The sequence below is a fragment of the Erinaceus europaeus genome, chromosome 14, assembly GCF_950295315.1.
Source record: "Erinaceus europaeus chromosome 14, mEriEur2.1, whole genome shotgun sequence".
Taxonomy (NCBI): Eukaryota; Metazoa; Chordata; class Mammalia; order Eulipotyphla; family Erinaceidae; genus Erinaceus; species Erinaceus europaeus.
Genome location: NC_080175.1, coordinates 15107710 through 15122247, shown reverse-complemented (window position 1 = coordinate 15122247; position 14538 = coordinate 15107710). Strand labels below are relative to the sequence as shown.

The 14538-nt window shown below is 44.6% G+C and overlaps 1 protein-coding gene across 8 annotated transcripts in view; it reads left to right on the top strand.

Annotated features, from left to right (window-relative positions):
* The window catches only part of VTI1A (vesicle transport through interaction with t-SNAREs 1A), a 456447-nt gene extending 442437 nt beyond the window's left edge, over positions 1-14010 (top strand). For 5 of the 8 annotated variants that reach the window (XM_060171325.1, XM_060171327.1, XM_060171326.1 and 2 more), the window contains one exon: positions 10939-11336. Coding sequence is in view for 1 of the 8 variants with exons in the window: in XM_007520003.3 (XP_007520065.2) it covers positions 10939-11032 (94 nt within the window). In the remaining 7 variants the exon portion in view is untranslated. Of the gene's footprint in view, positions 1-10938 lie in introns of all 8 variants that reach the window. The other 3 variants (XM_060171329.1, XM_060171321.1, XM_007520004.3) reach the window with 2 other exon arrangements.
* The last annotated feature ends 528 nt before the right edge of the window (positions 14011-14538 follow it).

Sequence of the window (14538 nt, the reverse complement as noted above, 5' to 3'; positions counted from 1 at the left end):
CGGGAGCATCAGGTGTTGGAATGGAGGAATGAATGTAGCCAACCTCTACCTGGCTAGACAGGGGAAGCAGAGAGCTTTACTCATCCTTTGTGACGCCATCATTCATTCATCACTCACCAACACACAGAGCAGTTGGCTATACCTAGAACAAGGTCCTGAGTCTTCAGTGCAAAGTGTTATGACCAAGTGTGAGTAGAAGAAGATCCTCACTCTTGAAAAACCAAAAAGTGGAAAGTGTGTGTGTGTGTGTGTGTGTGTGTGTGTGTGTGTGTGTGTGTGTGTGTGTGTTATAGATTTGTTGACTTATTTATGGGTGTGAGAAGGAAATAGAACTAGAGCATCATTCTAGCACAAGTAGCGCCAAGGATTAAAGGCCATACCTAAGGCTTGAGAGTCCAATACCTTATCTACTTGCAACCTCCCGGGCTGCCAGAAACCTATTCTTAAAAGAAAGAAGTCATATCAGCCTTCGTCATATGTTGAAATACATTAGACCAGAGCTTCATTTGGTTTGGTCAGGAACACCCCCCCCTTCACTCCATGTTATTGGAGAAGAGAGACAGTAGCCTATCAGTCAGAAGAGCCTATGCTATGCTGCTTAACAAGTAACCCAGACCCTTACCAGACCCCAGATCTTAATATAAGTCCATTGTGACTCCAGGTGTGTCCTCAGGGCAGTGCTCCTCCATGTGATGCCTCAGGGATTCAGGCACAAGTCTTCCCCACTCCCCTCTGTACCTGCACTCCTGCACCAGACAGCCTCCCAAATCAGAACAGCCAGCTATGAGTCAAACACTGAAGTGCCTCCCCTTGGAAGTGACAGCTGGCTTGCTCACCAACGCATAGTTAACAGTGGCCTCCGTAACGTCAAGCGGCTGGTAAGGGCTCTTCTGCCTACAAGTAGGGCAAAATTGGGAACTGGGGACTTCTGAAAGTGCTTGCTGCTCTGGACTTGTCCCCCAAGAGCAGAGAGCCGAGCCAGGTGCCACACCTGCCTGCTCCCCGAGAACCAGTCTCCTGTGATTCCGGCTGTCACACGCAGCTTGTTTCCAGAATGGGAGGAGGCTGGCAATGGAAAGATTAGCCGCTCCCTGGGTTCCACTCAGGATCAGTATTTTCAATAGTACTTTGTGAGTTCAGCCTCAAAGTAAATGGTTAATTCATCTTGTATCAACAGCACTGTGATTCATAATGTAAACTTGGACAATCCTTGATGTTTCAGGCCCACATTCCTTTTAATTTGGCTCTGCATTCTTTTAAAGCCACAGTGTGCTCACTTAATGGAATGCAGCATGCAAATGCACAAGTTTCTGCCTGGAGGCAATTTAGCCTGGCTGTTTCAATGGATGTCTTCTTTCAAGTGTATATGCTTTCTTAAATTATTTACTGGGTAAACACACTTTGCATTTTCAAAAGGGAGATTAAGGCTGCTTGCTACAGACCTAACTGAACATAAAGCCCCCCTTTGCCCAAAGTTAGAAGGAAGTTTCTTTGGGCTTCCCCCAAAGCCCCCAGCCAACTTCCCCCAAGAGCTCCTCACTAGCTGGGAACACTTCTTTTAGGATCAGTTGTTTGCTTGCTGTTGTTTCTGATTCACTATTTCTTTCTGCCTGGCCTACTGCAGGACCTGCCTGCAGCCCCTGGTGGTGACTGTTTCCAGGATACTCACAGATGGGGTCCACCAATGCCAGGCTTTGTTCCCCTTCCCAGGCTGGCTCTATCCTCTACTCCAGGGCCCCAAAAGCTCACTGTTGTGGTCCTTAGAGGAACTGTATCTGTCCAACACCTTTGAGGTCCAATGCTGGGTTGCTGGCCTGGCCTGAGTCAAGTTTACTTCCAGCTCTGTTCCAACTCTGTCCTCTCTGCCCCAACTATCTGCCAGCTTTGGTTTGATGTGCTGTCTTCTGCCAACCTCCTCCACTGCCAGCCCACACCCCAGATCTGCGAGGCCCCATGCCTTCTCCCAGCTCCCAGGAAGAGACCCCAGATTGCTCTGAGAAGCACAGTGGGATAAAGTCCTGACTTGGCACTCGGAGCTTAGCTCCCTCTTCATCATGTGCAAGGACCTGGGTTAGAGCCCCAGGACCACATGGAAGCTCACCATACAGAGCACCAGGGGAAGTTCCATAAATGATGGAGTAGTGCTGTGGTGTCTCTCCTTTGCTGTGGGAAGTTAAAAAGAAAAAAAAATCTTTTGGAAGCCATGGAATTAGTTATGTGTGAGGCCCTTAGAACAAACAAAACCCAATTTATTGGAGGGGGGTGGTTTCCTTCAGTTTTTCACTTTTTTTTTTTTTGCCAAATTATTTTATCAAGGGGATAACATGACAGTTGTTGACATGTGGGTATAATTTCTCATCTCCCTGTCATGGCTATCTACACACCACTCCCACCGCCAAATTAAGTCCTGATCCATCCACATGCACCAGGCCCCCCAAAGTCCTCTATCTCCCCCTAACCCTTCACCCCCCATAGTCCTTTGTTTTGGTGCAATACACCACACGCAGTCAAAATTTCTTCCCTTGTTTCTTTCTTTTCTTTTTTTCTTTCTAATTTTTTACTAGTGATTTAATATCGACTTACCACCACCAGAGTTACCTGTCCTCATTCCTCCATTGGAAAGTGCAAGATCACAGATCAGGGTTGACTTTTATTTTTATAACTATCTACATTTATATATTTCCCCCGCTTTTTCTATGTTTCTGCCTTCTCACACCTACTACTTCAGAATGTCCTTTTTTTTCCTCTTCTCTCTCTGGGCACTGATGGAATTGGAGTTCAGAGCCCCTCTGGTCATCTTCCCCTAACATTTACCTCCCTGGGAATATGGACCAAAATTATTTTTGGGGGTGCAGAAGCTTCCATCTACTGCAACCCATACAGAATTTTTTCCCAGGAGGCCAGGCGGTAGTGGACCAGGTTATGTGCACATAGTACAAAGCACAAGGATCCTGGTTCAAGCCCCCAGCTCCTTACCTGTAGCAGGGTCACTTCACAAGTAGTGAAGCAGATCTGCAAGTGTCTGTCTACCTTTCTCTCTCCCTCTCAATCTCTCCTTCTCTCTCAATTTCTCTCTGTCCTTTCCAATAAGATGAGAAAAATGGCCACCAGAAGCAACTGATTCCTAGTGCAGGCACCAAGCCCCAGCATTAACCCTGGTAGCAAAAAAAAAAAAAAAAAAAAAAACCTCTTCTTATTTCTTAAGATTTGCCTATACATGAGAACATCCAGTATTCATCCTTCTCCTTTATGCTAAGTGACTTATTCACTTAACCTAATTGCTTCAAGGTCCATTCAAGATGAGGCAAAAGAGATGACTTCATCATTTTTATTTTATTTTTTTATTTATAAAAAGGAAACATTGGAAAAACCATAGGATAAGAGAGGTACAACTCCACACAATTCCCACCACAAGAAGTCTGTATCCCATGGGAGAAGATCTTTACATGCCATACATCAGACAAGAGGCTAGTAACCAAAATATATAAAGAGCTTGCCAAACTCAACAAGAAAACAAATAACCCCATCCAAAAATGGGGAGAGGACATGGACAGAATATTCACCAAAGAAGAGATCCAAAAGGCCGAGAAACACATGAAAAAATGCTCCAACTTTTTGATTGTCAGAGAAATGCAAATAAAGACAACATTGAGATACCACTTCACTCCTGTGAGAATGTCATACATCAGGAAAGGTAGCAGCAGCAAATGCTGGAGAGGTTGTGGGGTCAAAAGAACCCTCCTGCACTGCTGGTGAGAATGTCAATTGGTCCAACCTCTGTGAAGAACAGTCTGGAGAACTCTCAGAAGGCTAGAAATGGTCCTACCTTATGATCCTGCAAATCCTCTTCTGGGAATATGTCCTAAGGAACCCAACACACCCATCCATAAAGATCTGTGTACACATATGTTTGTAGCACCAAGCCACGGATCCCAGATTGGCTTCAGGTGGCAAAGAAGATGAACATTACCTGCCTCTTATTTATATGCATGCAGTTCACCGAAGTCAAGAAGAAAGATTATCTTCCTGTTAGATCGACTGCAAACATCCCAAGGAGAGTCTAACTCTGGGCATGTTACATGCCCATTCCTTAACCAATCATTGAAATGAAAAAGAAAAACTTTAACTGATCAGCAAAGATTATATGCCCTTCTGCAAGATGCGACCATAGCCAACATGGTTAATAGTGTGAAGGAAAGAAAGAGAGAGAGAGAAGGAAAGAGAGGGAAAAGAAAAAGAAACCAAATTTAGAGTTTAGAGTTGATATTTGGCCATCCCCACTGATAAGATAATGCTAACAGACTGCCAGACATCAAGTTGAATGCTTTGCTCAGCATAATATAACACTGGAAAAAAGAAAGGACTTAGGAACTCAATAGGAATCAGGAAGTGAAGTAAGTCTGTGTATAGAAGGACTTAATAACTGTAAAATAATAATAATAATAATAAAATCATAGCAAGAAAGGGATATCAGAGAGATCTGGTGAGATGAGATCAACATGAAGAGTATCAACAGGTAATGACGACTCAACCAGCCAATGATGGCCACCTATTCCCACTACTATTGTTCTCTTTAAATGTGTGGCCACAGATTTCTCTAGAAAAGGAAAATGATGACAGATAATGAGACCTACTTTGTAGAACTGGGTGGTGACCACACCTAGTTGAAAGCACATGTTATATTGTGCAAGGACCCAGGTTCAAGCCCCCGATCTCCAACTGCAGAGGGTAAGCTTTGCAAATGGTGAAGCAGTGTTGCAGGTGTCTCTCTGCCTCTCTTCCTCTCTATCTCCCCCTTCCCTCTTGATTTCTGACTGTCTCTATGCAATAAATAAATAGAGATAATAAGAAATATTTTTAAAAAGACCTACTCAAAGGAACCCTCCTTCAAAAAGGAAACCTCCTTCAATTTACAGGGAAAGTAAATTGGTCCAACCTCTGTGGAGAACAGTCTGAAGAACTCTTAGGCTAGAAATGGACCTACCTTATGATCCTGCAATTCCTCTCCTGGGGATATATCCTAAGGAACCCAACACACCCATCCAAAAAGATTTGTGTATGCCTATGTTCATAGCAGCACAATTTGTATTAGCCAAAGCCTGGAAGCAACCCAGGTGTCCAACAACAGATGAGTGGCTGAGCAAGTTGTGGTATATATACATAATGGAATACTACTCAGCTTTTAAAAACGGTGACTTCACCGTTTTCATCCAATCTTGGATGGAGCTTAAAGAAATCATGTTAAGTGAAATAAGTCAGAAACAGGATGAATATATGATGATCTCACTCTCAAGCAGAAGTTGAAAAACAAGATCAGAAGAGAAAACACATGTAGAACCTGAACGGGAATTGGCGTATTGCACCAAAGTAAAAGACTTTGGGATGGTGGGGGTGGGGGAAATACAGGTCCAAAAAGGATGACAGAGGACCTAGTGGGGGTTGTATTATTATATGGAAAACAGAGAAGTGTTATGCATGTACAAACTGTTGTACTTACTGTCGAATATAAAACATTAATTCCCCAATTAAAAAAAAAAGTCCATATCCTATCCCCTCCCCTGATAGCTTTCCTATTCTTTAACCCTCTGGGAGTATGGACCCAAGGTCATTGTGGGATGCAGAAGGTGGGAGGTCTGACTTCTGTAATTGCTTCCCCACTGAACATGGGTATTGACATGACAGGTCAGTCCATACTCCCAGTCTGCCTCTCTCTTTTCCTAGTCAGGTGGGGCTCTGGGACACATTGGTGGGGTTGTCTGCCCTGGGAAGTCTGGTCGGCATCATGCTAGCATCTGGAACCTGGTGGCTGAAAAGAGAGTTAACATACAAAGCCAAACAAATTGTTGACCAATCATGGACCTAAAGGCTGGAATAGTGCAAGATGAAGAGTTGAGGGGCCCTCCATTTTGTAGATAGCTAGTAGGCATATTTTAGTTATATTCCAAAGGGCCTGTGGCTATACTAGTGTTTTGTTTTGTTTTGTTTTTGTTTTGTTTTTTGTCTGAGCCTAAAATCTGATATGCAGGTGGATCCTAATTATTGTCTGGGGAGATGATGTCAGAAGGACCAGAAAGTTGGATCAGGAAGAGAGTAGCTCCCTAATATGGGAAAGGGGTATAAATATTGTTGACTGTAAACCCCATCGATTTGATTTGGTCTGGGGCCCATATTCAGCTTAGAGCCTATGTGATCTGAGCTCACATTCTGTGGTCATGAGTAGGAACATTCCAAGCTGCCCCAATATCAGGACCCATCTTCCTCAGGTGTAGCATAGAGTATGTTGTCCATCCTCCCTTTGGAGGATGGAACATTCTCTACCATTGTTGATCCAAGTTGAGGGCAAGGTCCTATGGGGGGCCCACAAAGGGGTCTATTTTGTTGTTCCTGACATCATCATTTTTAATAACTGAGTAATATTCCATTGTGTATATATACCATGACTTTTTTTATCCACTCATCTGTTGTTGGGCATTTGGGTTGCTTCTGAGTTTGGGCTATTGCAAATTATGCTGCTACAAACATAGGTGTACATAGATCTCTCTGGGCAGATGCTTTTGCTTTCTTTGGATAAATCCTCAAGTGAGAAATTGTTGAGTCACAAGGTAGGTCCATTCTAGTGTTCACTTAGTCTCTTTCTATGCAAACTCCCAGATTTTTTTCTGCAGCTTCAAATCAATCTGCACAGATTTCTTCTCTACTTACTTTTGTATGGAATGATTAGAATTGTAACTGGGGGAGGGGGCGGGTGGTGTGGTGTGGGTGGTTGACAGGCAGTGGTGTACCTGATTAAGTATAAACACTACAATATGCAAAGGCCTGAGTTCAGGCTCCCAGTCCACACATGCAGGAAGAAAGCTTCACAAGTAATGACACTGTGCTGTAGATCTCTCTCTCTCTCTCTGTGTGTCTGTCTCTCCTTCTCACTCTTTATTTCCTTTTTCCTTCTTGATGTCTCTCTGTCTCTATACAATAAAATAAAAAAAAACTTTTTATTATATATAAAAAAGAATCACAACCGGAAAGCCAGGCTGTGGCTCACCCGGTTGAGTGCATACATTACCATGCACAAGGACCCAGGTTCAGGCCCCCACTCCCCACCTGCAGGGGGGAGTCTTCATAAGCAGTGCAGCATGTCTGCAGCTATCTGTCTTTTTCTCTCCCTCTCTATCACCCTCTCCCCTCTCAATTTCTCTCTGTCCTATCAAATAAAATAGAAAGAAAAAAAATGGGCACTAAATTCCCATGTCCAGTGGACAAGCAATTGAGAAGCCAGACCTTCTACCTTCTGCACCCCAAAAAGAATTTTGGTCCATATTCCCAAAGGAGAAGAAATGTTAGGGGAAGATGACCAGAGGCCTCTGAACTCCAATTCCTTCAGGACCCAAAGAGAGAAAAGGGAGAAAATGGGGGGAGGGGTGGCACTTAGAAGTAATAGTGGTGACTTAGGAAGGAAGTGAAGGCAGGACCATAGGAAAAGGGGGCAAATATCTATGTTTCTTTTTTCCTTAATCTTATTTATTAATTTTTTTTTTTTTAATCAGAGCACTGCTCAGCTCTGGCTTATGGTGGTGTGGGGGACTGAACCTGGGACTATGGAGCCTCAGGCATAAGAGGCATAACCATTATGCTATCTATCCCTACCCTAAACATCTATATAAATATAGATATATAGAGAAATAATAGTCAACCCATATCTTGATCTTAGGAGAACTAATACAGTTTCTAGTGGAGGGAATGGGGACAAGGAACTCCGGTGGTGAGAAGGGTGTAGAATTATACCCCATTATCTTATAATTGTGTAAATCAATATTAAACTGCTAATGAAAGGAGGGCACCAACAGCAGTGTATTTGCAGTGCTGGCAGTTGGGTCGCATTCTCTTTCAAGCAACTGTGCCATGTGCTGAGGCCATAGAGGTGATGGTTCCAGACTCTGGCCACACTGAGGAGGGAGTGGGACAATTCCATCTTCCTCAGCCTGTGGCTTTCTCAGGGAGGTGGAGGAGCCTTGGAATGGGGCACATGCTGAATGAATTGTAGGCCAAGGCTGTAGGAAAGTTCACAAGTGAGGCACACACCTCTTTGCCTCGAGATGAGGGAAGCCCAATTAAAGGAACCTGTAAAGGGCCAAGGACTTCAGGACTCCTTCATTTTTCTAACCAGGCCTCAGATTAAACAAATAATACCCACAGTTAATCCTTTATAAATTAGCATCATGGATGCCTTGGGGCCCTCAACCCACAAATAAAATGGTTGTCAACCTAGAGACATACCGCTGTATATTACTTAAGGCAGAATTTTAAAGGGTTTTCATGCTTTTAATCTGTTTCACTGCTGAGTTTCAATTTTGCTGATTTCCTTTGCAAGGCTGATGCGGGTGACTATGGTAAATAAAGATTTTGACAGTGACTTGGGCAAAAGAGATGCAGAGGGACTGTTCTAAAGACTTCTGCCCCTTCCAGAGAGAAGGAGAAAAATCAATTTAGGTTTTAAATCGAGCCACCAAGTCGCACCCATCAGTGTTCATAATTAGCCTCACTTTAATAAGCTGTGAAGACCCAGTTTTTATTTATTTATTTGGGGGACAGAGAATCTTCCTGCCTCCTGAGTGAATATGGCCTGTTAAGTCTGAATTAGCTGTCAGCACAGAAGAATTAATGTTGGGGCACAGCCTTTCTAGTGGAGAAGAGGAGAAATAAACGAGACAGATCTTAGCTGAGCTTCCCGTGATAAATGAGGACCGAGTGGATCATTCATCTCCTTCCAGGAAAGTGGACACAGGCACTAGAGCAGTTTTGCGGAAGACGTGTCAGCAAATGTGATCATTTTGTAACCTGTCAGGAGGAGAGGGAGCTAGTCCTTTCAGGGGGCCGCAGGCAAGTAGGCTGCTCTGACATGACCATGTCCATCTATCCTCCCATCCATCCATCCATCCATCCATCCATCCATCCATCCATCCATCCATCCATCCATCCAGGTTTGGGGAGGACAGGGGAGAGGGATGGCTAGGAGAATCCTCATTCCTTCCTAAAAAGAAACTGATCCAAAAGCTTAACAACAACAACAAAAGGGACAGACCAAAGATACCAAGTAGCAGTCCAGGAAGTGGTGGAGTGGTTAAGCTTTGGGCTGGCAGCTATGAGGTTTTGCATTCAGTCCCTGACATTACATATGCTCTAGCACTGCTGGACTCTCTCTCTCCGTCTCTCTCTCTCTAGCTCATAAATAAATGAAATTTTGTATTTAAACACCAGGCAGGAGGCTGGGGGCCTGGATGATCCCACTTAGCTCCTCCCTGTGGAAGCCAAAGCATCCGGAGTCTAGATTCAGGCCCTAGACCTGCTCCTGCTCTGTATGTGGGGACTGAGCAGGTCGGTTCTGCCAGGGGCGTTCTTAGGGATGGACCAGCACCTACTAAACTACCAGGTGCTGAGTATCTGTTTCTGGGCCAGTGATGCTGTTTCTGGCCAGTGTGGGGAAGGCTGTGTGGCCTGAGTTTCCCTCCTCCCACTCTCTCTTACAAGTCTATTGGTCATTCAGTTTCCTCTAAGTATAGCAACTTTTATTTCCCAATTCTTTGGATAGTTTACACTATTTAATTTATCTTTTATTATTTTATTTCTTAGTGATTTTATATTGACTTACAAAATTATAAGATAACAGGGGTATAATTCCACACCATTTTCACCACCATAGTTCTGTGTCCCCGTTCCCTCCATTGGAAGCTACAGTAGTTCTCCCAAGGTCACATATATGGGTTGACAGTTATTTCTATAACTAGCTAACTAACCATATATAATATTTCTTCCCATCTTTTTCTATGGTCCTGCATTCTCTTCCTTATTAAGTCACACCTACACCTATGACTACTTCTAAGTGTCCTTCTTTTTCTCCTCTTCTCTCTCTGGGTCCTGGTGGAATAGGAGTTCAGAGCCCTCTGCTCATCTTCCCCCTAACATTTCTCCCCCACTGGAAAAAGGACCAAAATTCTTTTTGGGGTGCAGAAGATGGGAGTTCTGGCTTCTGTAATTGCTTCTTCTCTAGACATGCCTGTTAACATCTCCACAAAGCATCCTAATGGCAGACCTCTTTTTTTCTCAGTGAGGAGACAATTTAGGGAATAACTTGACCAGAATCCCTCTGCACCAGGGATCATGTGACTCCCCTCTGGCTTTCCCTCCAAGTTCCCAGGCAGTACCAGAGCTTTTGGGGGGTGGAGAGAGGAGTTAGTTTCCCTAGAGGGAAGGGCTCGCCAACTTTATTTTTTCCTTGCTATGGAGCAAATGTAATGTCCCCTCCCAGAGTGGTACACCTCAGTGACAGATGACGGCTTCACAGTCTGAGTTGCAAGTTTGACATTTGTTTCTTAGTCCTGCCCTTTTCTTTCTTTCCAAGCCCCTCTTTTGCATATATATATAAATATATGTGTGTAATATATATATTTATATATATAATATATATAAATACCTTATATATATATTTATATATATATATTTATATATATATTACACAGGTAGTACCTTACTGACATGTGTTCCCTTGAAGTCTTTTGCTTGAACAGGAAACACTTGTCAAAAAAAAAAAAAAAGAGGCTTGTCTCACTTTTTAAATTAAAAAGAAAAGCTCACTTAGCACCCTTGATCACATCAAAATCACTACATTGTATTCCTGGGTCTCAAAAGGTGTTTGATTCACTCCAACTTTGCAGTCAGCATGCCTTGGAAAACAATGTGACAATCTCTGTGGAGGTGTTTGCAGAAGGAGAAGCCACATGGACACATGCCTGTCCATAGATATATACATGCATGTACACACACATTCCCCAAAGTGGGCTCCCACCTCCACCTGCCATCATTGGAGTAACCAGCGTGGTGTGGAATGATCAATGTCGCTAGGTCCTGTTTATCTGTGTGATGCCTTCTGCCTTTGCTCTCTTCTAGAATCATCCAGAACCGCATCCTTCTTGTCATCTTGGGCATCTTCCTGGTCATCACCATCCTGACTGCGATCACCTTATCTTTCCGAAGACAATGATGTATCTGCTTCTCCTTGATAAACAGCAACAAGGCGTGTTCTGAGTAATTAAGACAAAATGGTCACATGAATCATTCTTGTGTGCTGACAGGCCCTGGGTGAACTCCGGCCCCCTTCTTACCCCTTGTTCAGCTGAAGTGTAAAGAGTGTAAAAATATTTTCTATTCCTGTGTGCATGTGGGTTGGTTTCCTTTTCTAGGTTTATCTACCTGGATTTGTTTTTTATAGGGGAGGGTGAATGTTTATTTGGCCCTTTTTTCTGGGAATTTTATCTGTTGGTTAATATAACCTTGGTGACATTCTTCTTGACCTTGTGGACATGTCAGAGGGGTCACAGGTTGGGAGAGGGCAGGATGAATCTGGGGGTGGGGTGGGAGCCTCTCTAATAGCCTGTGCTATTTGTCGCATGAATTTTGTCACAAAGAAAGAGGCCCCCGAGCCAATGCCCGGTTGCAGTAGTCCCTCCACCCTCAGTTCCTCCCCAGGTATAGTGAACACAGTCAGCAAACCTGAGCACTTTCATTGGAGAGGTGGGAATTTTGATATCAGATGTGCAGGAAGTCAACTTAGCACTTTGCGTTTGCCTACGCATCATATTTTTAAAAACCCAAGAACATCTTTTCCTCCAAACTCACCCAGTGTCCACTGTTCACAACTTGGGTTACTGGCGATCCCCCCACTCCCAAATAAAATGTGCCCTGGCCTTCCCCAAACCCCCAACTCCCCCGAGTTTGCTGGCGACATGAGCCCTGGTGCGGGCCGTCACTGTGACCTCCTCTCCCCAACCTGTGTAAGCAGCTCTATATAGCCTTTCACTTGTAATATCCACGTTGCCAAAAGCAGCTCTCATACATGCAAAAGGTCTGACAAGGTTCTCCCCACATTCACTGCAGTATGTAAAGAGAACATGAATATTTCAGGAAGAGCAAGAACATGATTCCATCGGTGTGAAATTTCCAGTGTGATTATGAATACGGTCAAGTCCTAGAGGAGCAGCTCACACTGAACTTGATGGGAGACCCTCACTCACCACCTTGAGTCGAATGAGGGGTGGCAGCCCGTTACAAAAGGACGGCCTGGGGTTTTTCACAAACAAATGTCAACAGAGCTTTCCTGAACTGGCTCTGTGTCCAAACCTCTAGGACACTCTGGTTTTCTGTGGGTTCTTCCTATCCCAGAGAAGGTCGTGGGGTGGGGATGGGGGTGGAGGAGTGGGAAGGGACTGCGTTCAAAACAAGTTCGTTTATGGCCAGGCTTAAAGCTGCCCAAGCTGTCATTTCCCCCTGGTCATAAAGCAAAATGTTTTCTTTTCTTTTTTATCTTTAAGACTTCATAGGCACTATCAGGACCCTACTATCTTTTCAGTATGAGCGAATGAATGCCTTGATTCCTTAGAAAACAAATCTGTTCATGCCATTAAAAACACTAACCAGGGAGTCGGGCTGTAGCGCAGCGGGCTAAGCACAGGTGGCGCAAAGCACAAGAACCGGCATAAGCATCCCGGTTCGAACCCCGGCTCCCCACCTGCAGGGGAGTCGCTTCACAGGCGGTGAAGCAGGTCTGCAGGTGTCTATCTTTCTCTCCCCCTCTCTGTCTTCCCCTCCTCTCTCCATTTCTCTCTGACCTATCCAACGACGACAACAACAATAATAACTACAACAAGGGCAACAAAAGGGAATAAAAAAAAAAAAAAAAAAAAAAACACTAACCACCGGGACCTATAGTTTACAGTCACCTGGATGCCACTCTGGATCCCCCCCGGCTCAGGAGAGAACCATTGTGGTTTCAGGAGGAGATGCAGAATGGCAAAAATCCACTGGAGACATTGTAACTTATCGAAGCAGGCCAGGGTCTGCATGTGTTCGGATAAATGATTTAGTGTCGTGTAAATAAAAACGGCTGCCTTGACTTCGCAGGGATGGCATGGGACTTGAGCAGAGTGAAATAAGCCAGGCGAGGAGTGGGGAGCTGTGTTGACTTCTGTATCAGCTGGAGGAATCTATCTCAGGCAGGATCTTTTAATTCCGATATCAGGATTCTGCACGTGCAAAACACAGCAAAGAAACCACTGGAAAGCAAGGAAACGGGCAAGCTCATTCTGAGACACTCGTGGTCACGAGCATTATGCTGACCTCTCTCTGGTGGCTTCCTTTGAAACTGGAAACTGAAGAGTGCAAGCAGGTATTCCACTACCCCTCCTCCAGACACCAGACTCTTCCCATGGCCACTGAGCAAGCCAGGTTGATCTGAGCATCTAAACTGGCCGCCTCACGAGTATTTCACTGAAATCTTGCATTCTGATAAAATAGGCAGGAGGGGGCTCATCCCTTGCTTCTCAGTGGCGTGTTTTGTTTTGTTCTGTTTTGTTTTTTTCTCTCGGGTTATACAGCTTGATCAGCTCTTGCCTGCAATTTTGCCTCCCTCTTCAACCTTGGAGGTGGAAATAGATGAACTGATAGCTCCTAACCTGGCAGCCCTGCCAAGCCCACCTAGATGGGGACTCTGTCAGCTTGGGTGATGAATACTTTGTGAGGAAGCTGTTCTAAAGGTCCCCCATATATACATTAGAGGGCCTGCCTGGCCCTCCCAGAAGCTGGGGGAAAGACAAGAAGGAGATCCCCCCAAGCAAACAGATCATGCCCCCTCCTCCCCCTGCTTCACTGGGGAAGGAAGAGAGCCCAGCAACTCAGAGCTGGTCACAGATTGGAGAGAGACTCTGGAAACTTAGTATGTAGACTTCCATTGATAAATATTTTGAACGTTGGGAGCCTTTGTTAAAAATGATGTTTGAGGGGGCATGTGTATGGGGAGGGGGGTGACGGAGGAAGGATGAAGATGGAGACTTACAGAGGAGGAAGAAGGCCTCACTATCTAAAACTCAGACCGCCTAAACAGTTTTCCCTGGCAGGATACATAAAGCGATGCTACCCTGCTCCTGAATCAAAAGCAATGCAATTAAAGTCTCTTTAAGTTGTAAAGAGTTTTTTAATGTTCCACGGTGAAGCCGAATGCCTGCAAATGCTGCAGCGGGTTTGACGTCAGCCACCGGGCCTGGGCTGGGAGGCCATTTGCTATTCTGTTTAAGGCAGGCTGGATTGTCTTATTTTGGAACCAGCTTGGTGGGGGGTTTGCTTTGCTACTGCTTCTGAGCCCTGAGCTTCAAAGGCTGAAATTAATGGTGAACAAAATTGTACGGCTCTGGCCGTCCCATGCGGGGCAAGCCCATTGAGGGTTATCATTAAGTAAAGAAATAAAGAGGGGGGAAAAAGCCTGCCTGTTCCAGAAACCTCATCAGATAATGACCTCCATGATTGGGTCTTCATTACCAAACAGCTTCCAGAGATTATCTGCCCCGCAGAAGAAGGGATGGGGAAGAGGGAGCTGGGGGATGGGGGTGGGGGGGGCATAAAGAAAAGAAAAGGAAAGCCACTCTCTCTCTCTCTCCTTTTTTTTTTTTTCCTTTTTCCTCCCTGCACATCTTTTCTTTAAAACTGTCAGATCATTTC